At 35.0% G+C, this 23,563-nt stretch overlaps 1 protein-coding gene across 6 annotated transcripts in view; it reads right to left on the minus strand.

Annotated features, from left to right (window-relative positions):
- Positions 1-103: 103 nt before the first annotated feature.
- Positions 104-23,563, minus strand: part of Als2 (alsin Rho guanine nucleotide exchange factor ALS2) — a 74,883-nt gene continuing 51,423 nt past the window's right edge. For 5 of the 6 annotated variants that reach the window (XM_078017850.1, XM_078017849.1, XM_021735673.3 and 2 more), the window contains 15 exons: positions 22,490-22,588; positions 21,652-21,816; positions 19,976-20,087; positions 19,731-19,808; positions 14,656-14,789; positions 13,596-13,763; positions 9,987-10,104; positions 8,556-8,713; positions 6,276-6,398; positions 5,645-5,821; positions 4,340-4,385; positions 4,090-4,151; positions 3,803-3,952; positions 3,362-3,458; positions 104-1,470 (listed from right to left, as the gene is read on the minus strand). In XM_078017850.1, the coding sequence (XP_077873976.1) occupies positions 1,432-1,470; positions 3,362-3,458; positions 3,803-3,952; positions 4,090-4,151; positions 4,340-4,385; positions 5,645-5,821; positions 6,276-6,398; positions 8,556-8,713; positions 9,987-10,104; positions 13,596-13,763; positions 14,656-14,789; positions 19,731-19,808; positions 19,976-20,087; positions 21,652-21,816; positions 22,490-22,588 (1,726 nt within the window). In that variant the 3' untranslated portion in view covers positions 104-1,431. The remainder of the gene's footprint in view (positions 1,471-3,361; positions 3,459-3,802; positions 3,953-4,089; positions 4,152-4,339; positions 4,386-5,644; positions 5,822-6,275; positions 6,399-8,555; positions 8,714-9,986; positions 10,105-13,595; positions 13,764-14,655; positions 14,790-19,730; positions 19,809-19,975; positions 20,088-21,651; positions 21,817-22,489; positions 22,589-23,563) is intronic. The other variant, XM_013364593.3, reaches the window with a different exon arrangement.

The following is a 23,563-nucleotide window of genomic DNA, read 5'->3' on the forward strand; positions in this document are numbered from 1 at the left end:
TGGGCAGAGGAAATACTGGGTTTCTTTTAAATTTTAAGCCTGGCTTTCTTTTAAATTTTTAGGCTGCCCTGTGTCATTTCTTCTATAATCATAAACCACCTCATAAAGATGAATGTTTTTTATTATGAAAATTGCTGTTACAAGCCAACATTCCAAAACAGTATTTTAACAAACACTTGTCTTGATTATAAAGTAGAGCAGAAACCATGATCCTTTTTCAAAAGTAATTAACATCAGCTTGAGTCACTTCACATAAATCAGGACACTCCATATGTTCACCGCAGTGGGTAGGAGATGAGATGAGGGAGAGCACCTATGTTATCCAAAACAGCTACTAGTGTTACTGGTACAGTGTAAACCAAAAACTTACAGTAAGACATTTTTTAAAAAAGGAAAACACTGAACTGATGAGGTGCCACAATACTTTAGAGATGGAAACAGTCAAAGCTTATATTCTTTTTCTTTCCCTCTTGGGTTCAGTGTGAGGTATAGGGAAGAACCACAACACTAGGTTGGGGATCGATGCAGTTCTTTGCTTCTGTTTTTCCCAAACTTCAGTCCTGCTCCAAAACAACAGCCTTGTATGCAGAAGCTCTTCGGGCTGCCAGTCACAGGCCTCGGAATACAGCATTTGCACATAGACAAATAAGGGTTCCACAGCAGCTGAGTGGTGCTTCAATTCCAGTGTACTCAACTTCCTGCAGCATATTGAGGAAACCAAAACCGAAATTCCTATGTTCCTTTCACTCAAGCAGGCAGAAGGCTCCTATTTAGATTCATTCTGTGTCTTGGGTCAGGATGTGGTAGTCACTACATAGAATCTCTCCCATCATGAATATCCTGGTGGAAAAGCTTAGAAAAAGTTAAAACTGCAGTTCAAAAATTCCTCCTTCCCCTCTCCAAGCAAAGAAGCATAACACACACATGATTGGAAGGGATCTAAAAAGGCATGGTGTGGCTACTACAGTTTTTAGTACAATCTGCTCCTTGCAAAGAGATCTGGGGTAACTGCAGATGGATTCAGGCAAACCAGAAACTCAAAAATATTCATCATTAACTTCTTTAATGCAAGAAGCGATGCTGGGAACTTGCCTTACAAATCCACGTGGCTGACATACCCTTCACTTCAGGAAGGGATATCCTTTTTTTCCAAATAGAAGCATGAAATTTCTGGGACTTAACACAGGCCAAGCACTGGTCTGATTGATTTCTACCTTCTTTTCCATCCTCCCTTTAAACTAGTCTTTTTTGTTTTGTTTTGTTTTTTTCCTGAGCTCAGGGCTCTAGTTTTTAGTAAGGCTCTGAAATAACAACCAAAATAACACAGTCCTTTTCAATTTTCAACACCATTCTTTTTCACCACTACAAAGATTCCAGATGGTGCTGTGACCCTTGGTAGATGATAATCCAGTTTTCAAGCTATTATGCAGCCTAGTTAAGCTTCTCACGCTGAATCTGGTAGTAACATGCCTGGAAAAAAGTTCAAAATTATTTTCAAATTTACTTTTAAAGAAATTACATAAACAAAGCAATGAATATGTAATCAAAGAAAGAAAAATCCTTTATTAAAAACTAGTGACCAAATAAATTCAGTTGTTTACACTTTTCCCTGTTCCTGTCAAGTCCCCCATTCAATGACTATTTCTTTTCTAGTTGTAATTAATACAGATAAAATTCTGCATTTTTTCCTCTAATTCTAAAACAAACAAAAGAACTCCTTACAAGATGTATGATATTCTTTATCAAGTAGAAATACCATAATGAACCATTTATGATTGAGCAGAATATACTGATCTTTTAAAGTTATGCTAGAACAACTGTCATCAGAAACACCTGGGACATTTAACAAATAGATTAAGTATCATTGCAAATCTAGTGAGCCAGAATTCTCAGGAATCTATTTTTAAAGAAACATCCTCAATGTTTCTGAAAGTGCCTAGGTCTGGGAATAATTCATACTATAAAGAACACCACGTTCAGATAATATATACCATTTTTCTTTTTTTAACTCCTTAGGATAAATTCCGAGGAGTAAGATTACCCAGTCAGATTCAACATATTTGTTAATAACAATTTATAGCAATTGTAATTATAACAGCAAAGGATAACAGCTATTTACCCACTGTCAATGTGGGAAATGATTTCACTATAAAGCCACCAGCACTGGGCATAATTTTGACACATTTCTGCTAATTAAGCAAGCACAAAATGATATCTTGTTTAATCAGCAGTACTTAGATTTTCAGCAAGTTTGAGCATTTTTCCACATCTAAACTCACTCATTTAGTCTCTTGTTCTCTGTTTAGAGGCACTCTTCATGTAACAAATACTAATAATGCAAGCAATTTGCAGCCAGTGTCTCCTAGTTTCCCCCCTTTTTCAGTCTGTTTAATAGAAATGTTAATGGTTTTAATTACAAGTTTTAAAAGTTGTCAGAAATCTGACATTAAATTCTAGTTTTTTTCTCATTTCAATTTACCTGTTTTTCTTCTCTCTTCCTTTCTGTTTAAACCCCAAAGCATCTATAACTTGCTAATCTACCCTTCCCCCAAACTGCTAATAAGCTTTATCATTTATTAAATAATTCCTTTCTTTTCCATTTTTTATTTGCCTTTTCCATTTTTGATGCTTCTATTTTCATGAGAAATTTTTATTATAGTGCTGTCTATACAGGGGTTATTGCTTAGGTATTATTTATTTCTATGACAGCAACATACTATTTCATCTGAATTATTATAATTTCATGATATTCCATTAACTGACAGAGTGAATCTATTTTTCCTCCCTCTTCTTTTGAAGATATTCTGTCTGTTGCTCTTCTGATAAACTTTAGAGTAATTTTACGAAATTCCAAGAAAAATTCAAGGTGGGAAGTGAAAATTACTTCTAATAAATCCCTAGAGGGTATCCAGATCAGAGAGCCTCATGTGACCTATTGGTTATAGTAAATACAAGTGAAAGAAAAAGATGGAATTTAAATTCATTATTTTCATGTTGCCTCTGTGTCTTTCCTTAGTTTCATTACATAGCTCTACTGCTGGATACTTTTTAGGACACTAAGAATCCTCTCTGCTTCTTTTCTAGAGTTATTTATATAAATGTAAGCATTTATGATCACTTGAAATGTTCAATTTACAAAGAACATTGGATAATGAATAATTTGCTTTAGTATTTTGAATAACTGACTAATCCTACTTTTCTTCAAAATGTTATCATGCTTTTAAATATCAATAACGTGCTTTTCTAAAGGTATTTAATGTTTACAGTAAAAATTTTCTATAAAGAAGAAAACAGTTAATGACAGGTTTATAATATAGTAAATGAAGGACAATTTTTATTATTAACTAATACCTACACTCACCTTCAAGGTGGTGAACATTATGCCCTGTTCCCCATGCTGAAGATAGGGGTCCATTAGATCCTCAATGAGATGTACCTCAGAGCCTAAATTCCTAATCCTGTCCCAAAGAGAAAAAGATGCTAAGTTATTTCTGCTTACAAATCCATCTTCCTTTTTAATCTAGGATGGGAAGAGAAAGAACAATTCAATAAAAAGGTAATACCAAGGCTGGGGATGTAGCTCAGTGGTAGAACACTTGCCTAGCAAGTATGAGGCCATGTGTTCAACCCCCAGGACCCCAATAACAAAAGGAAAAAAGGTAATGTCATGGTGGAATGGATTAAGAGAGTGGATTGTTTTTCCCCCTGGTAAGACAGCATATTCTTGGCATCAGTTCAACAAAAGTAAAAAGACTTGTTAAATAATGATTTAATAGTAATAAAGTCAGAAAAGATAAGCTACCTGGCCCGTAGCACCACATATAAGAAAACAGGGAACAAGTCATCCATGGACCACAAAAAGTCTTCCTGCAGCGATGCCAGGACACTCTGAGAGATCTCCTCAAAAGTCTGCTGGATAACCTTAAGTTTGTCTGATGGGGTAAATGTTGTGCTGTTGTGGGAAACAAAACAAAATAAAAATATATCCTCTCAAAGATAGATATATAGCAAAGACCAGATCTTAATATAATATCTTAATAAACTAACCACTACTTTGTGTGATTTCTCCATAAATCACAGACTTATTACCTGATCTGCTGCAGACACTCTACTGCTGAGGCAAAGCAAGCATCTTTTGTGGTTGGCAAAACCTACAAAATGAATTAACAAGGGTCAGAGAGGAGAGCTGTCTTTTTCAACAAAAATAAGTGCTGCTGATGACAGAGTGCAACTCACTGGTGGGTAACGGATCCAAGTAAAATGGAATTTTTTTTTGCTATCTTGAATCCTTCATGGCAAAGAAAAACATATTTACAGAGGAAACTAAATTCTACTATACCTTTTTACTCTCTCCAAGGATTGACAAGGTCACTGGCCAAAATTTCCTAGAATGAAATCCATAAATTATTAATATATAGTTACTATGATAGAAAAATCCCCATAAAAACAGTTGATAGCTATATTAGCTTCCTGGTTCTTGTTAAAAATAATTTCTGCCGATTGGCTAAACTTTAATACACATTCCAGAAGTGATTTAAGAGTTTCTAAGAGCTGGGCATGGCAGCACATGCCTTTTATCCCAGCATTTCTCCTCTTATACCAGCAGCTTGGGAGGCTAAGGCAGGAGGATTAAAAGTTCAAGGCTAGCCTCAGCTATTTAGAAGACTGTCTCAAAATAAAAAATAATCTGGGGATGTAGCTCAATGGTTAAGTGCCCCTGGGTTCAATCCTTGGCACCAAAAAAAAAAAAAAAAAAAAAAATTCTATTAAATTTCTATGGGATTTATAGTTCTATACTTCAACCCTGTGCACTAATAGGTACTGGCCAAAATCTTTCCTTCATTCAGTTTCATCTAATTTTTACTTATTACTATGTTATTGCACTATGGGAGGAGGGATGTTGAAAACTGTACAATTAAAGCTCATTCACATTTTTTGATAGCACAATATATAATCATGAAACAGGTAAGAGATCAGCTTTATCACTACAGGAGAAAAAAGCCAATGATTATTATTTAGCATTCCCCTGGACCAGCAGAAGTTTCTTTAAGTATATCCAGAATATTAAATTACAAATTGCAGGAGGGAAAAAAAGGAAGAATGCCAAAGACTGAATACAATTACTTTTATTTCTGAGGACTATGAATATAAAATGTTTTTGAGCTAGGTGTAGGGTGCACACCTGTAATCCCGGCTGGTGAGGCAGGAGGATCAAAGCTAGCCTCAGTAACTTAGCGAGTATCTAAGCAACTCAGTGAGAATCTGTCTCTAAATAAAATATATTTAAAAGAGTTGAGAGGAGCTGGGGATGTGACTCAATGGGGAAGTACCCTTGGGTTCAATCCCTGGTACCAAAAAAGTATTTTGTTTCAAAGAAGTACAAAATAGAAAGATAACTGATATTTAACCTATATATACATAATAAAAATCACATTGATAATAAGCAGTTTCATACTCATCTCCAAATACTCTCAGAAATAAGAAATATTAAATATCACTATATTGCTAAATAAGATATACAAATAAGTACATAAACTACAAGTCATATATATGTAAAACTAGATATTGAAGTACCAGACTCCTGATAAACATGATAGAGCTTCAATTAAAACCTTTTGGTTCTATTCATAACTGTTGTCCTTACCTCTGTACTCCAAGAAAGCCCAGGAGAGCAATATCTGGCTGCTTGTTTAGTCGAAGAACACATTCCCAGTAAATGTCTTCCTCTCGATCATTGTCCAAAGCATAAAGCATGAACAGAGGTGGGTAGAGGCGGGGGAGCAGCACAGGAAGCAGTAATCCAGAACTTGTTACAACGTAACTACACAATATTAGAACCAAATATAGAATCAAAGAGAGTTGCAGTTTCTAAAAGTCAAAAGTATGAATGGAAAATTTTAAGGAAATTACAATGCTACTCTCCTCTTTACATACAGAATTGACAGAAGGAACTCATCGGTGGCCCCAGAGCTTCATCTTGGTCCAATTAAGAATTCTATTCAATAACTCAAAATCTAACTGAAAATCCACTATGTTTATACTTTGAGACTGCTTTCTTTGGGATTATTCTTGGTAAGTATTATTTATGGTTGCTCGTTTCTGGGGTATGCTAATAGAACTAAAGACCTTAGGGGAACCTAAGGTCTTTAGTTCTATTAGAGATCTCCTAACCCAATCACGTCATTGTAGAAATGAAGAAACTGATCTAGGAATCTCTGGATAAGATCATCTAGCTCTCACACCCTTTCTTCACTATCTCACCCAACTGCATTTACCCTGGCTCTGGTGATTCAGATCTGGAATCCGACTTTCCTGTGCAAAATGACTTCCTTTCTGACGGCAGAGGAGCAGAGAGAGGAATTGTGCTGCCCTCTTCTGGAAGTTCAGGAAATAAGAACCTAAGAAAGAATAATAAATATAACTGTACTCTGAGTGGCTGCAAAGAGTAAAAATACATTTCCATTAGTTAATCCATTTCAAGGCCTATAAAATCAAACTATCATCAAGTAAGTATTTTACTTCTTTGAGGTTCTTAACTGATGCTTCCTACAGAATAAAACAGAGTGCAGCTAGTGTCTGACATAATGGTGCACACCTATAATCCCAGCAGTTTAGGGAAGCCAAGGCAGGAGGATCACAGGTTCAAAGCCAGCCTTGGCAATTTAGCGAGGCCCTCAGCAACTTAATGAGGCTTTGTCTCAAAATAAAAAACAAAAATGGCTGCAGATATAGCTCAGTGGTAAAGTACCTCTGAATTAAATCTCTAGAACCAAAACAGTGAGTTAGTTAATAATATTTTAAAACCTTTATTTGCTGTGCTTTTATCCTGCTTAATTACTAAGAAATGAAAATTTATGATCTATACAAGGTATGTATTTCTTTTGGCAAAGCTTATCTGAGGTTATTATGTACTAACTCTGACCAGAAATCATTATCCTTAGAGTACATGCAAATACTAGTGGATATTACTTATCTGTTCAAAATTAAGGTAAATTTTGGAAGTGAAGATGCTGAAAGCTAATTTTCAAATGACCCAGAGACTAAATTATTGAGTTTGTTTTTTTCCCTAGGTTTTCTGGAGACTTTCCCCCTAGATTTATCTAACTTCTCGTATGCCTGTGGCCTCTACCATAAATAAGTTTATTGTCCTCTTTATTTTTATAGACTTAAATCACCACCTTTCAAAAGTACCTGATAATTTCTATTTGTGTAGACTTTTATACCTTGCCTCTTCCTCTGCCCAAATTTTATAGTTGGGAAACTAATAAATGTCATGAAATTTATCTTCATTATTCACATCTACCTAATGTCATCTGAAACACTTCAAGCTCAGTGATTTTGGCGATGGGTTTGGAGGGTGGGATGGGGGTAGTTTACTGGAGCAATCCAGAGGTGCTCTACACTGAGCTACATCCCCAGCCCTTTCTACTTTTTGAGACAAGGTCTTGCTAAATTGACAAACCTGGCTTCAAACTTGTGGTTCTCCTGCCTTGTCCTCCTCAGCTGATGGGATTATAAGGCACATTCCACTATACCCGTTCCAACTCAGTTACCTTTTAAGTGGGACAGACTATTCCCTCAAAACCTGAAACACTTTCTTACCTTGTTCAAAGTCTCTGTTCAAATATTACCTGACTAGTTAGGCTTCCTGACCTTCTATTAACATAGCAGCATCTTATCTCTAGCCATCTCATTCCCTTCCTTATTTTTCTCTAAAGTGCTAATCACCCCAATATCCCATGTTTTTTATTTGCATAGAGCAGTTTATTTTTGTTTTGTTTTGATTTTTGTTTGTTTTTTTTTTTTTTGCCATGTTCACTGATAAATTCCCCCCAAAGCAGAGAATGGTCAGTAACATACAGAAATACTCAACAAATTATTTGTTGAAAAAATTAATATATATGATGCCGTTGTCAACGGACAGGCATCATATATGCTAATAATAATCAGGCACAAAAATTTATGTCAAACCTCATCCATTTTGTGGTTAGGTTTTAGAGGCATGTTTAGAACTTAAATATAAATAAGAAGACAACTACATTTCATACCAACTAGAATTGGAAACAGACAAATATTTATTTTAACCTTCTAAAACACTTAATAAGCAAGAAAACATAAAAGGAAATAAGTAACAATGGGTAAGGTTCATATTTTTTTATTGTTTATAGAATAAACAAATTTTTTTTGAAAAATCTTTTTTGACATACTGGGAGTTGAACCCAGGACTTTACATTTGTTAAGCAAGCACTCTACCACTGGGCTATATTCTCAGCCCTTTTCATTTTATTTTGAGACATGGTCTTGCTAAGTTGCCCAGGCTGGCTTTATTAAACTTGTGAGCTTTCCAAGCAGTGCCACTGTGCCCAACTCATTATTTAATCTATTTAAGGACCTATGGCATAAAATCACTTTTTTGATGAATAATTTCCAAGATAAATGGTAACATTTATTATTCTTCACAAAGTTGTAATGTCTAGATTTAGGGTGAAGATACCCAGGCATTAATATACATTACTACTCTCTAACTTTCAGACTTCAATGAACAGATCTTTTACCTCACCAGCTGGAAGATTCGCTTAAGATAGGACTTAATCTCCTTTACAGCCTCCTGCAATAATCGGCGGTTGGCTCCCACACCCACATATGTCATTCTATATACTGCAACCAGTGTCTCCACAAGCCTGCCCAGAGGGTGCAGAGGGGTGTCACAGGCCTGAGCAGGAAAAGAACCAAAGAAGTCAGTCAACACACATTAATAACAAGATCAATCAATAACAAGCAATTCATAAAGAGTAAATAATAAGCAATTTCATAAACAGTAAACAATTTTCAAAATGTCAGGAGTCATTTTTTAGATCAGGAAAATTCAAATACTTTAACTTTTCTGAAAGTATTAAGTCTATCCAAATTATACAGAGCTGGAGTTTCTAATCTTTTCTCTTCTTTTTTAAATGATAGATACTAACTGCACACCTGTATAGGGAACAGTATACTTTTGTGGGGTATGTTTACACACTGCATATTGATAAACTGAGGATACTGAGGTTATCCATCATCTCCAACATTTATCATTTCTTTGTGATGAGAACAATCAAAATCCTCTCTCCAGCTATTTGCAACTATTTGATACAATCCTGTTAAGCGTATTTGCCCTCTGTGTAACAGAACACTATCCCTTACTCATCCACAATGAAAAAAACTACTAAGTCATAAAAAAGTACAAAATTCTGTTATTTGTAGCAATATGAATGAACTTGAAGATCACAATATTTAGAGAAATAAGCTAGCTGGGGGTACACGCCTATAATCCCAGCAACTCAGAAGCTGAGGAGGAAGGTTGCAAGTTCAAAGCCAGCCTCAGCAACTTATCGAGATCCTGTCTCAAAGCAGAAAACAAAAGAGGCTGGGGATATGACTCGGTGATTAAGTACCCCTGGATTAAATCCCTAGTACCCCCACCCAATAAAGACAAATACCACATGTTCTCACTCATATGTGAAACCTAAATGTGTTGAAGTCACAGAACTAGGGAGTAGAAAAATGGCGATTAGAGTTCCTAATCTTCTTAATCAAAGAATGCTTTTAACATCTTTAATATGTATTTCCTTCCTGCACCCCCTACCAATGCTTATCATACTTTGAACTCTAGCTGATCTTACAGGGTTAAGAAAGAAGTAAAGAGTATTTTAGAGGGTGAGGATAGTGTACTTTATATATGATCTCTAGTTTGCTAATGTTAGTAACAAAAAGCCACTTTAAATTCTTGTCTTAAGTTTTCAAGAACTATCTCAAATACCTTACAAAACTCAAAAAGTCTTATCCTAATAATGGGATAATCTTCATGTAGAAATGTGATCTTAGTACTCAAGAGAATTTGCAAAAGAAATACTCAGAAAGTAAAACCAGTATTAGGTTAATATTTGCAAATTGTTATTGTAGTTTCATTATTAATTCACAAAACCAATGTAATTCAAACTCCAGTTTACCTTTATTAAGTACTTCTTGATGTCATCATATTTCTCCACAGAGAAGGCACCAACATGCTGTGGAATGAATTCCAAACTTTCTAGTGTCTGAGTTTGTGAACGACTTAGTATTTCTGGACTGTAAAAAGGGAAAGGAAAACCATTATGTATTTCACATTAAGAAAGCAAATAAGTGTAAATGTACACACAAAACATAGTTACGAACTAAGGATGAAGTAGAACATTAAGCAAAGTATTGGGCCCAGATAAGTTCAAAAATGGTAAACAACCTGCCATTAGGTACCCTGTTAACATAGCACTCATTCAAATGGCATTTAAGATTACTTCATACCAACTACAATAAATTAATGATTTTGCTCCAATCTAAAACATGGTGTTGAGAAATCTGTGACATTAGTTTGAAAAGAAAACTGGTCATAGACCTGGTTACTGATAAGAGGAAAATGGAATAAAAACAGGGGAGGAGCTGAGGGAAAAGGAAAATAAATCAAAGGGCAAAGAAAGAAATGAAAATGAGCTCAAGAGGCAAGCTGATGAGAGCATTCCAACAGCTGGCAAGGGAAGCACCTAATGGGTAAAGAGATGTTTTGGATGGAAAGGCTAATGACAAATCACATGCTAGCAACCAAGAGAAACTTTTGGCAAAGGCACTCTATTGTTATAATACAACCAGTTGGAAACTGGAAACAGCACATAATCATTATTATATTACTTAAGATAAATAAGATCTCTGTGGTTGCAATGTGGCTTTATGTACAAGTCCGTTCATTCTCAATTCTCAGGAATACCCATTGGCAGTTAAGCAAGGTTAGCTGGAGGGCTATCAGCTAAGGTCTACACCAACAGCTATACAATGAAAACTGATCATTTGCATCACACACAAGGGCCAGTCCATGATTATAGTCAATTCTGGTAGTTCGAATTTCTTCCACCAACAGAAAAGAAGGTAATAATCATGAACTACATTAATGAAACATTATAATCAATACCTCTTTATCCCAAATATTTTATAAAAAAGACTTTCATACATTTCTTAAAAATAAAATACACAGAAAAACAGCAAGAAAAAAAGATGATATAGTTTATTTTAAATCCTAATCAAAAATGGAATTGAATACCTTTTGGGACTCAGTATATACCTTTTGGGTATTGAATTAGAGGCTAGATTAACCTCTCTAGGCTAGAATAACAATTATTACTTGTTAGACTTTATTGTGAGATATTTAAACTTCCTGAAAATTTTTTCAACCTCTGGAATTTAATTTCTATGTTAATTATATTGAGCTCAGTATCTCAGTTATTTGAAAATTGATAATTTATTTAGAGAATTAAGTTACTTTTAGGAAACCACAATATTTGATTACTCAGAACAAACATTTATATTCTGAATAAATGGACACTTGATGAATTTTCTTTCTTAGAAAGCAACTGATACATGTAAATGAAAGTTGGCATAAATCTAACAATAAAGGAATAGCTCAAATAACTTCTTAGAATTACACAAGTAGTTTAGTAAGGGTTTTGCTATAGGGATTAGTAAATTCTTTAGGTCCAAATGCTAAACAATCCTTATGGGAGTTATTGGCCAAATTTTAAAAATAAGGAAATAAAAAAGGCAGTTGGAAAAATGCAGGAGAAAAACAAGAAAAGGGAGAAAGATTTTAAAGTTCATCTGTAACTTTCCTTTTAGCACAAAAAAGTTGTGCCATTTCTTTCTGGCCTCCACGTTTTCTGCCAGAATCAATATGCAGTCGTTTGAGCTGCTGTTTCCTTATGTATGATAAAACACTTTTCTCTAGTTGCTTTCAAGATGTTATTCTTTGTTTCTGAGTCCATATGGCAAATGATTTTGGTTACTGTATTTCTCAACTCTGCAATTTCTATTTGGTTCTTAATTACGTTTTTATAATTTCTTTGCTGACTTTTTCAGTTCTAATATTTATTTCAAGGATTCTGTGATTGTTCACTTCAGAATTTTTATAACAGCTGCTTCAAAGTTCTTTTAGATACCAAAAAAAATTAAAAATAAATAAACAAATAAAGTTCTTGTCAGGCAACTCTAACATCTACATCATTTCATTGTTGGTGTCTGTTGACTGTCTCCCCTAATGAGTTGAGGTTTTCATGTTTACTCTGGATCTTGTTTATATACTATGGAGAATACTGACATGAATAAAATAGTTATCTTTTTGCCTGCATTGTTATCTTTAGAATAACTTGTTTGTAAGGCTGGCCCTTGGCTGGAGCCTAGGAACTCAGCTTGTTAAAAGTTCTCTGTACTGATAAGGGTACATGCTGTCCACAGATGTATTAACAATGTGATTTATGGTGAACATCTGCTTTCCGTCTGTGACTGTGGAAGTTTGGTAGGTGCCAGGCATAGGGTACCAATGTGACCAGTTACATTGGGTACCAATGTGCTTCCCTGGGCCGGAACATTGTACATATGTAACTGCATTTTACTGCTGGGAAAAGTGTGTGCTTTGGTGTGACCACTCACAGAAAGGAGAACGTGGGAAGTTCACATGTGGAATTCTCTACATTCTACCTCCTTCTTCCCTTCTCATGGAGCTATGTACCCATGTTGCCTTAATCTTACTTGTGAGTGTGATTATATTCTGAGTCTTGTGAATTAGTGAAAGTGTAGGTAATTTTGGGAATCTCTAAAACAACCAACTAATTTTAGTCTCTTGTAGGCTAAAATAGCCTCTGTAATCCTATTTAGGTCTGAACTGTGAATGTGGCATTTAATAGTCTGGAACTGACCTATTAGCTCAGTTCTCAAAGTCTTTGATAAATTAATTAAAACCAAACTGATGTGGATGCAGGTCTGAGGGGACCCCAGGAGTTCATGAACAACTTTATGGGGTTGTTTCCAGAGCTTTTCTCTCTCCTTTACCTTCCTGGCATTTTCAGGTTCTCAGGACTTCCTGTTTAAGTACTCCAGCCAGAAAATGCCAACTTCCATGAATGTGCCATATCTAGGACTGAATGATGGGAGAACAGAGTCCCCCATCCACCCAAAATGGGGTTTAACCTTGCCTCTTGGACCTGATAATCCATCAATAGAGGATTGTTCATGGCTGCTCTAGCCACTGCCATTGTTACCTTTGCTAGAGACTACAGCAGGAGAGACTGGGGAAAAGGAAGGGGAAGAGAACCAGGTGCACAGGCTCTGTTCTGAGTTTTAGGAGTCCTTATCTCACTCCTTGAGTCAGAAGCAGAGGACATTTTCTAGATCTCTTGTCTGTCTGCTTACTTTAGGTTTCAGGTTGCATTGAGTTCAAGCTGAGCAACACTGGGGCAAAAACTCAGTACTATCTTGCTACTAACCACTGGTTTGGTGGCACTTTGAATTTAGGAGTTCTTCACTTCATTGTTGATATTTACTTTTCAGAATTTTCAAATAGCTATCAAGTATTCTGTTCAGGTTTTATTTGAGTTTAATAGAAGATAAGGGAGGTATGCTTTAATCCATCTTACACAGAAGGAATACATGATTAACTTTTAAATGAAATTGTAGTTTGTAGTTGAATGTACAGAGCCTTGACTAGTTCTAAGTTACATCTTCCTAATGCTATGTCCTGTGCTGGGTAGGCAAGCGCTCACCTGTCTCTGTGCTGGCGCCGATTGGTGGTCAAGGCCACAGCAATATTGTCCCAGGCTTTCCAAACATCCCCTTGGCCTGGGCTCTCGCAGCCCAGCTGATGCCAACATTCATCAAATACTGCTCTCCACTTCTCGTCAGCAGCCACTGCCAGGTTTCCTAGCTTCCTGCTAATAAATCCATAGCAACCCATTATCACTTCTTTTGTACAGTATCATTCTGAAGATTAAAAACTTTCTAATATACAATTGAGAACAGTTCTGTGACTAAAACTGTTTAGTTCTACTTTAAAAACACTGAATGAAAATTTAGAAGGGATGCTTTTTACCTAATTAATGTTTATTAAATATTAAAAGATTATGGATTTTTTAAGCTTAAACCACATCAGAATTAGCTTGTCTGCCTCCTTCATTTCTACAGAATTTATTTTGTAACATTGATTCATGTTAAAACAAGGGCTTCCTGAACTTAGCACAATCAATGATGAGAATTGTGAAATATATCACACACAGAGGGTTTAAAAAATATCCTAAAAATAAGCATACTACAGAAGACACATCCAGCTCCCATTGGAATAAAGAATCTGAGATACTACCAAAAAATAAAAAGCAAAGCTAATAAAAGAAAGGCATAGGGCAAAACCTTGGAAGAAAAAATAGATTTAGGTTTTGACTTTTTAACTCATATGCAGATGGTACTAGTCCACATGGGGTGGGCATATATCTATCTGTCTACTGATGTTTACTTTTCAAATTAAAGTTGTGAAGGGATTTTATTTAAGAATGTTCTTTTAGTCAGTTGGACACCTGCAACATTAACAGTTGGATTACTCTTATCCCTAGTAACTTTTATTTTAAACATCTATTACTAAGACTTAAAATTTAAGCCAAGACTATAGATTCAGCTATCTATACAGTGTCAGTTCACAATTTAGGAGTTTCACGGTTTTACAATGATGACTTTAAAAACTTGATTTTTCTTTTAAAATATTAACCAGCTTTGATGAAAGCAAAACAACTCAAACATTCAATAATTAATCCAGAATTAACATCAGTTACTCACAAAACTTTGGGTTTGTCTTTGTCATTCTCATACAGACTAGGTTTAAAGTAGGTTCCAGTGATTTTTATCCCAGATCCCCATTCTCCACTAAAGTATCCTTCAATATAATCTCCATTTGGCATGGTCAGTGTTCCCTAGGTAAAGTTAGAGGGAAAAAAAAATGTGGACTTAGAGAAATTATTTTCAATTTTAAAAATTAAGAGCCCAAACCACTAAATTGTTAACAATTTTCTTTTTAATTTGATTTTACCAGTCTCCAACTCTTTGATAAACAACAACTACAACAACAAAATGTATATATGTGCAAGTCCAAAAAATGTATGAAAATAATCCATGGGTGAAAGAAAAAAAATCCACAGGAAAAGTTGGAAAACATTTTTAGATGTATGAACATCTAAACCCTATTAAAATTTATGGAATCAGGCTAAAGCAGTGCTTAGGAGGAAATTTATAGCTGTTAATACCTGTCTAGGAAAATTAGTAAATCTCAAATCAGTAATATGAAATTCTACCTTATAAAACTAGAACAAGGGGAACAAACAAAAGCCAAAGCAAGAAGCTGAAAGGAATAAAGACTAGAGCAGAAATCAATGAAACAGAAGACCCCCCCCCCCAAAAAAAAATCAATGAAACCAAAAGCTGTTTCTTTGAAAAGGTACAATATTAACAAATATTTAATTAGACTAATTAGGAAAAGACATAAATTTACATAATAAAGAATGATACAGGGATATTATTAGCTTTTTTACAGAAATGTAAAAAGTTAGAAGGTGCTATGGTTTTAGTATGTGTCCCCTCCAAAATTCATGTTGAAACTTAATTCTCTCTAGGGTGGAATTAAGAGGTATAGAGGTCTTTTGGGGAAGTGAAGAGGTCATGAGGGTTCTGACCTCACAAATAGATTAATGCCTTATAAAAGTGATAGAGGGAAGTAGTTTACAACCTTTTGCCCTTCTGCCTTCCACCATGTGTCTGCACCTTCTACCATGAAGGATGTAGCAGGAAGGCCCTCAACAGGCACCAATGCTGGTGCCTTGATCTTGGACTTCCTACCTCCAGATTTGTCAGGAAATAAGCTTCTCAATCTATGGTATTTTGTCAAAGCACCACAAATGAACTAAAACAGAGAATACTAAGAAAACAACTTGATGACAACAAATTAGATAACTTAGAGGAAAAAGAAAAATTCCTAGGAAGACACAGATAACCAAAACTCAATCAAGAAGAAATGGAATATCTAAATAAACCTAAAATGAGAAAAAAAAAAAGAGATAAAAATCTTCTTATAAAGTAATGCTCAGGTCCAGGTGACTTTTCTGGTGAACTCTTCCAAATACTCAAAAGAAGAAATAATACCAGGGCATCATGAACTCAGGAAACAAGAGAGAAACTTCTCAACTTGTATCAAAGAGACTAGAAGTATAATAGAATGCTTGCCTAATAGAATGTATCATAAGGCCCTGGGTTCAATCACTAGTGTAGTTCTGGAGGGACAGGAAATGGAATGGGTTGGGGGGCACATGAGAAAAGAAAACTACAAACTATTACCTTTCAGAAATATAGATGCAAAAATCCTCCATAAAATATGAAATGGCTTATGCTTTACAGTCCCAATACTCAGGGGGCTAAGGCAAGACAACGACTTGAGCCCAAGAATTTGAGATCAGCTTAGGTAACATAACAAGAACCTATTTTTTAAAAAAATCCAGCAATATATAAAAGGATTATATACCCACAACCAAGTATAATTTACCCCAGAAAAGCAAAGTTGGTTTCACATCAGAAAAGCAACCAATATAATACTAATAGAATGATAGACAAAAACTATATGTTCATCTCAATAGATGCAGAAAACCTTTTTTAACAAAAATGCTTTTTGCCTAAAACAGGGAACAATGTAAAGATGTTCACTCTTCATGACTGCTTTTTCTATTTCTATGAGGAATGTCATTGGGATTGGGATTGGAATTGCATTAAATCAGTATAGTGCTTTTAGTAGTATGGTCATTTTGATAATATTAATTCTGCCTATCCAAGAGCAAGGTAGATCTTTCCATTTTCTAAGGTCTTCTTTGATTTCTTTCTTTAGGGTTCTGTACTTTTCATTAGCTCTTTCACCTCTTTCATTAAGTTGATTCCCAAGTATTTTATTTTATTTTTTTGAGGCTATTGTAAATGGGGTAGTTTTCCTCGTTTCCCTTTCTGAGGATTCATCACTGATATACAGAAATGCCTTTGATTTATGGGTGTTGAATCCTGCTATTTTGCTGAATCCATTTACTAGTTCTAGAAGTTTTCTGGTGGAATTTCTTGGGTCTTCTAGATATAGAATCATATTATCAGCAAATAGTGCCAATGTGAGTTCTTCTTTTCCTATGTGTATACCTTCAATTTCTTTCATTTAATTGCTCTGGCCAGTGTCTCAAGAACTATGTTAAGTAGGAGTGGTGAAAGAGGGCATCCCTGTCTTGTTCCAGTTTTTAGAGGGAATACCTTAAATTTTTTTCCACTTAGAATAATGTTTGCCTGGGGCTAAGCATAGATAACCTTTATGATGTTGAGATATGTTCTTGTTATCCCTAATTTTTCAAGTGTTTTGAACATGAAGGGGTGCTGTTTTTTGTCAAATGCTTTTTCTGCATCAATGGAGATGATCATATGATTCTTGAAGTCTATTGATGTGATGAATTACATTTATTCATTTCTGTATGTTGAACCAACCTTGTATCCCTGGGATGAATTCCACTTGATTGCAAATCAAAACTACTCTAAGATTTCATCTCACTCCAGTCAGAATGGCAGCTATTATGAATACAAACAACAATAAGTGTTGGTGAGGATGTGGGGAAAAAGGTATACTCATGCACTGCTGGTGGAACTGAAAATTGGTACAGCCAATATATGGAAAGCAGTATGGAGATTTCTTGGAAAATTGGAAATGGAACCACCATTTGACCCAGTCTATACCTAAAAGACTTAAAAACGGCATACTACAGGGACACAGCCACATCAATGTTTATAGCAGCATAATTCACAATAGCTGAACTGTGGAACCAACCTAGATGCTCTTCAATAGATGAATGGATTAAAAAATGTGGCATATATACAAAATGAAATATTACTCAGCAACAAAAGAGAATAAAACAATTGCATTTGCAGGTAAATGGATGGAATTAGAGAAGATAATGCTAAGTGAAGTTAGCCAATCCCAAAAAACCAAATGCCGAATGTTTTCTCTGATATAAGGAGGCTGATTCAATAGTGGGATAGGGAGAGGAAGCATGAATAGATGAACTCTAGATAGGGCAGAGGATTTGGAGGGGAAGGGAGGGAAGATGGGATTATAAATGGTGGTGGGATGTGATGGATATTATTATCCAATGTACATATATGAAGACACAAATTGATGTGAATATACTTTGTACACAACCAGAGATATGAAAAATTGTGCTCTATATGTATAATATGAATTATAATGCATTCTGCTGTCATATATAAATTTTAAAAATTAATTTAAAAAAAATGTTCACTTTACCACATCCATTCAAGATTTTACTGGGGATTCAAGACAGTGTAAAAGAAGAACCCAAACTGTCTTTATTTGTAGATGACATGATTCTGTATACAAGAAATCCTAATAAGTCTACAAAAACAAGCACGAGAACTAATAATAAGTGAGCAAGGTTTCAGGATATAAGAACAAAATTTACAGTATCAACTATATTTTTATATTATAGCAATGAACAATCTAAAAATAAAATTAAGAAAACAATTCTCTTTACAATAGCATTATACCTAGGAGGAAATTTAGCCACAGAAACACAAGACATGTACGCTGAAAACTACACACTGCTGAGAGAAATTAAAAACCTATGTAAACTGTGAGATGTTCAACATTTATGGGTTGAAAGATTTCAAAAATTATTAATATATCAATTCTCCCCAAAACTGATCAGCAAAAACTGATTCAACAGATCACTATCAAAATCTCAACAGGATTTACTGCAGAGTTTGACAAACCAACCCTAAAATTTATACAGAAAGACAAAAGATCCAGAGTAACCAAAGAAACCTTGAAAAAGAACAAGATTGAATGATTTACACTTCCTAATTTTAAACCTACTGGAAAGCTGTAGTAATCAAGATAATGCAATATTAACACAAAAAGAGACATATTAATCAGTGTAATATAATTGAGAGTTCAGAAATAAACAATTTTACGATCAATTAATTCTAACAAAGGTATCAAGAAGATTCAGCAGGAAAAGGTGTTGGGCAATTAGCCATCCACAAACAAAAAGAGGAATTTAGACTTATATCACCCACAAAAATTACCACAAAGTAAACCACAGGCCTAAATGGAAGAAGTTAAAAAACTATAAATCTGTTGTTTATTTATTTTCACATTACTGGGATTGAACCCAGGATCTCAAATATACATTGGCTGGTGGGAATATAAAATAGTGTAGCTGGTTTGGAAAACATTTTTGCAGTTTCTTAATATGTTAAACATCATTTACCATATAACCCAGCAATTGCAAATATGTACACACAAGAAATTGTATTTGAATGCTTATAGTAGCACTATTTGCAACAGTCTAGAGTTAGAAATATCCCAGTGTCCATCAAACTAGCAAAAGGATAATATGTGATTTTGGAATACCATTCAGCAATAAAAAAGAATAAAGTACAACACATGCCGCAATATGGAAATACTATGGTAACTGTCAAAAATACTATGGTAAATTTCAAAAAACACAAAGAAGAAACCACATGCATGATTCCATTTATAAGAAAAGTTCAGAAAAAGCAAATCTACAGCATAATAAAATCCACTTCCATTGCTTGGTCCTGGAGGTAGAAAAGGGAGTGACTGTGAGTGGCAGGAGGGATCTTTTCAGATGACAGACGTGTTCTAAAACTAGGATGCGGTGATGACTATATAACTATTTTCTTCAAATAGGTGTTATGTACACTTAAAAGCAGTGAATCTTATGGTATATAAGTAGGTTTCATTAAAGTCAAGAAAAATTGGCAAAAGAATGTATTAGGGAGACAAATAAAAAAGTTCCAACCTTTCCACTAAGAGTCCAGTCATCAGAAAATTCTCCTTCGTAGATAGTATCATCTTCAGAAAGTAAAACCCCATTTCCCTATGTGAAGAAATGAAACAAAATCACAACACACAAAAGGTGAGTACCGAGAGTATGTTCAGCCATGCCCAAAGCTTAACATAATCTTAAAGACAGGAGAATAGCACCAAGAAGGTAGAATACTAATAAAAAGATGATTTAAAAGTCAGTGTGAACACTCCACTTACCATCATTTTATTAAGGTGGAAGTTGCCTTCATAGTACAATCCAAACTGGGTAACGACCACACCATTCCCTTGACACACATCATCTTGCCACATTCCCATGTACTTTTCTCCCCTGCATAGAAATAAGGGGAAAAAAAAAATCACCAATAATAAGGATAAATCAGATTTTAAAAATGAAGACAAAAGAGATTCCAAACATCACCTCTAGGTTGGTATCAGTTCCATTTTTCTAGTTAAAGTGGTTACCTAACCCCTCAAACATGGGACAATGTGATAGCAAAAGACATCTTATTCCAAGTAATGTTCTCTCAGGAATTTAATATTGTGGCCTACTTGATACAGATCTGTATATACTTTATACATTTCCTAGATACCTTTAATCACACAGCTTATAATAACAGCAATTTTTAAAATCCCACATTATGGAAACTATGGCAAATAATAACATGGGAGGGATTAGTATACACTAAGTCCAAAGTAAATTAAGCCAAATCAAATATGGAGGCAAAAGGATTATATTCCTCCCCAAGGTTTAGTTAACTGAATTTATTAGGCTTGATTTCTGGTAGGTAGGCATAATAACAAGTTTCCAACTTAACAGGAAGCCCTAAGAAGAAAGTTGTTTAGATACCATTCTATCCTTTCTTTGGGGTAAGGGAGGTACTGAGCATTGAACTCATGGATGCTTTATCCTCAGTTCTTTTACATTTTTTGAGACAGGGTATTGCAAAGTTGCTGTGGGTCTCCCTAAAGTGCTAAGGCTGGCCTTGAATTTGTGATCCTCCTCCTGCCTCAACCTTCTGAGCTGCTGGAATTGCAGGTGTGCATAACCTTGCCCAGCTCCAGACTATTCTCTTTAACCTCTAAGCGTTATCCATTGGTTCTCTCCTATCTTTTGTTCCTATTTTCTATTGACTGCATTAGAAATTTTTCCCTAGTCTGGTGTGGTGGTGTACACCTGTACTCCCAGCAACTCAGGCAGCTGAGGCAAGAGGATCACAAGTTCAAAGTTAGCCTCAGCAATTCAGTGAGGCCCTATCTTGAACTAAAAATAAAAAGGGCTGGGGGCAGGGATGGCTTTGTGGTTAAGCACCTCTGGGTTCAATCCTGGTACTAAATTTAAAAAAAGAAAAAAGTTTTTATTTGTATAATAAGGTGTGGTAGCTTCTTTTAGATAGTGAAATTTTTGTGTGAAGCTTTAGGGAAAACAGCACAAACATAAATTTTTAGTTATTATGATTTCATAAAGAAGTAATCTATTGTCTGACCCACAAGAAAATGGAAAAGAAGCCTGGTGTGGTGGTGCACACCGTAATCAAAGCCAGCCTCAGCCACTTAGTGAGGCCCTAAACAACTCAGTGAGACCTTGTCCCTAAACAAAAGACAAAAAGAAGGGGGGATGCTGGGGATGAGGCTTGGTGATTGAGTGCCCCTGGGTTCAACCCTAGGTACAAAAAAAAAAAAAAAAAAAAAGAAAAAGAAAAGAAAAGAAAAAAAAAGAAGAAAAGAAAATGAAAAAGATGATGGCTGTCACCTCTGCTTCCTTATGAAAATTTTATTAATGTCGTTCAATGAAGATGCTCAGCCTTCATATAACTTCCACTATTTTCGGAGAAGTAAAAGAACCTTATCCTGTCACACACTACACTTTTGAGATTAGAAGTAGAATAACGTACCTAGTGATATCATCAAAGACACCATATCCTGCTTTCTTATCCATTACCCACTGGCCAATGAACATACTGGGAGAAGAAGAAGTCAGTTTTCCACTTCGAAGGAGACCATGACCATGACGCATGTTATCTTGAAAGCAGCCTTCAAACACTTCACCAGAGGCATAACTATGGTTGGAAAGAATGGATAAAGATCACACACACACATTGAATTCTGATGTTTATCTTAGTCTAAAAACTCCAAAACTATACTTTATCTCAGTGGTAACTATAACTATATACTTGTTTATATAATCATTTTTCAATCAAAAACTCATTTTTCAACGATTGAGCCTAAGAAGTTAAAGACATCATGGGTGGTTATCTTGCATTAATAACATGGAGAAAATTATATTAGTTCCTTATGAGAAAATTAAATAATAAGTTGTCGATAAAGAGAGAAGGATATTAGAGTTGAGTAATAAAATTAAATTTGTAGACAAGATGTGAAAAATGTTATGGTTTATATGACATATACAATTTAGATAAGAATCAAAGTTAATAACTTAGAATTTCATCTTGTGATATATGAGGGGTTGCTCTTTATAGGAAGATTATACTTTTAGTCATTAAGAGTCATTAAATAGGTGCTGGGGCTCAGTGGTAGAGGGCTTGCCTAGCATGTATGAGGCACCAGGTTTGATCCTCAGCACTACATAAAAAAATATATTTGTTTTTTTTTTTTAAAAAAAGAGTCATCAAATAAAATTTATTCCTTAGAAGTTCTGGCTACACAAACTTTAGATTTACATGGTTCTTTGAAAAAGCAATACCAGTCTAATAACCTTTCTAACATAATTACCTATAGACTCCTTGACCACACATTTTTCCTTCTTTCCAGTGGCCCACATAATGGTCTTCTTTGTTCAGAGCCTTGTTTGGAATTCTGTATTCTCCATACCTTCCAAGGAACATTTAAAAACACCAGAAGATACATTTATGATCTATTCACCTTTATTATGTATATGTCAGTAAGCATTTTAATGTGGACAGAGAAAAGATTTCCCTACAGGAAGAAAGGGGAGGTTGGTTAAGTTGTATCTATTACTTAGATCAACTGGCAAGCCTTAGAAGGGACATCAAGCCTACAGTATACCTACAGAATGAATGTTTTATTCCAAGGCCAGTGAAAAGCAAAGCCCTGTGCTCCAGGCCTCTCTCTCTAACTAATAAGCTGTATCACCTTATGTAAGTCTGGGAATCCTTCATCTCTCATTGGCATAATAAAGGGGGTAAAGTGTATTATCTAAAGGCTCTTTCATTTTAGAAATCTATTAAAAAGAGATCAAAAGACATAAAAAAATTTGTATTATCACATATACACAATCATGTACTACACATATATAAATTACTTCCTTAGCATGACACAAAATGTCACCACCATAATTTGATTGTGTAAATATATTTACAGTGTTATAAAATATGACAAGCCCCTGAAAAAATTTATGCCAAGTTTATGAAAAAGATGTTATTAGAGTATCTTTAGGATAATACATCACTTGCAAAATTTCCTTTTTTTAATGTACCCTTTATATTGAATACACCTTATGCCTCATATTTCACATATATTACTACCATGTCTCCCAGCAACCAAATGCCATCAAGAGTCTAATGTCCATTTTATAAATCAAGGAAATCAAGGCATATAGCAATTAAATAATTTGACTAAATTCATAAATCTAGGTACTAGAACTGTTGCAGTTTGCATGGGAGTTTCCTTATCAGCACAATCCCAAACGCTTAAGGCCTGTCTATGAGGAGACATTGACAAAGATAATTACAAATTACAATACAAGATAAGCGGCTGTGGTGATAAAGGAGAGTGCAAAGTGCACTGGGGCTAGAGAAAGGAAAATCTCACAATGGCAGAGAGCAG

The sequence above is a fragment of the Ictidomys tridecemlineatus genome, chromosome 7, assembly GCF_052094955.1.
Source record: "Ictidomys tridecemlineatus isolate mIctTri1 chromosome 7, mIctTri1.hap1, whole genome shotgun sequence".
Classification (NCBI taxonomy): Eukaryota; Metazoa; Chordata; class Mammalia; order Rodentia; family Sciuridae; genus Ictidomys; species Ictidomys tridecemlineatus.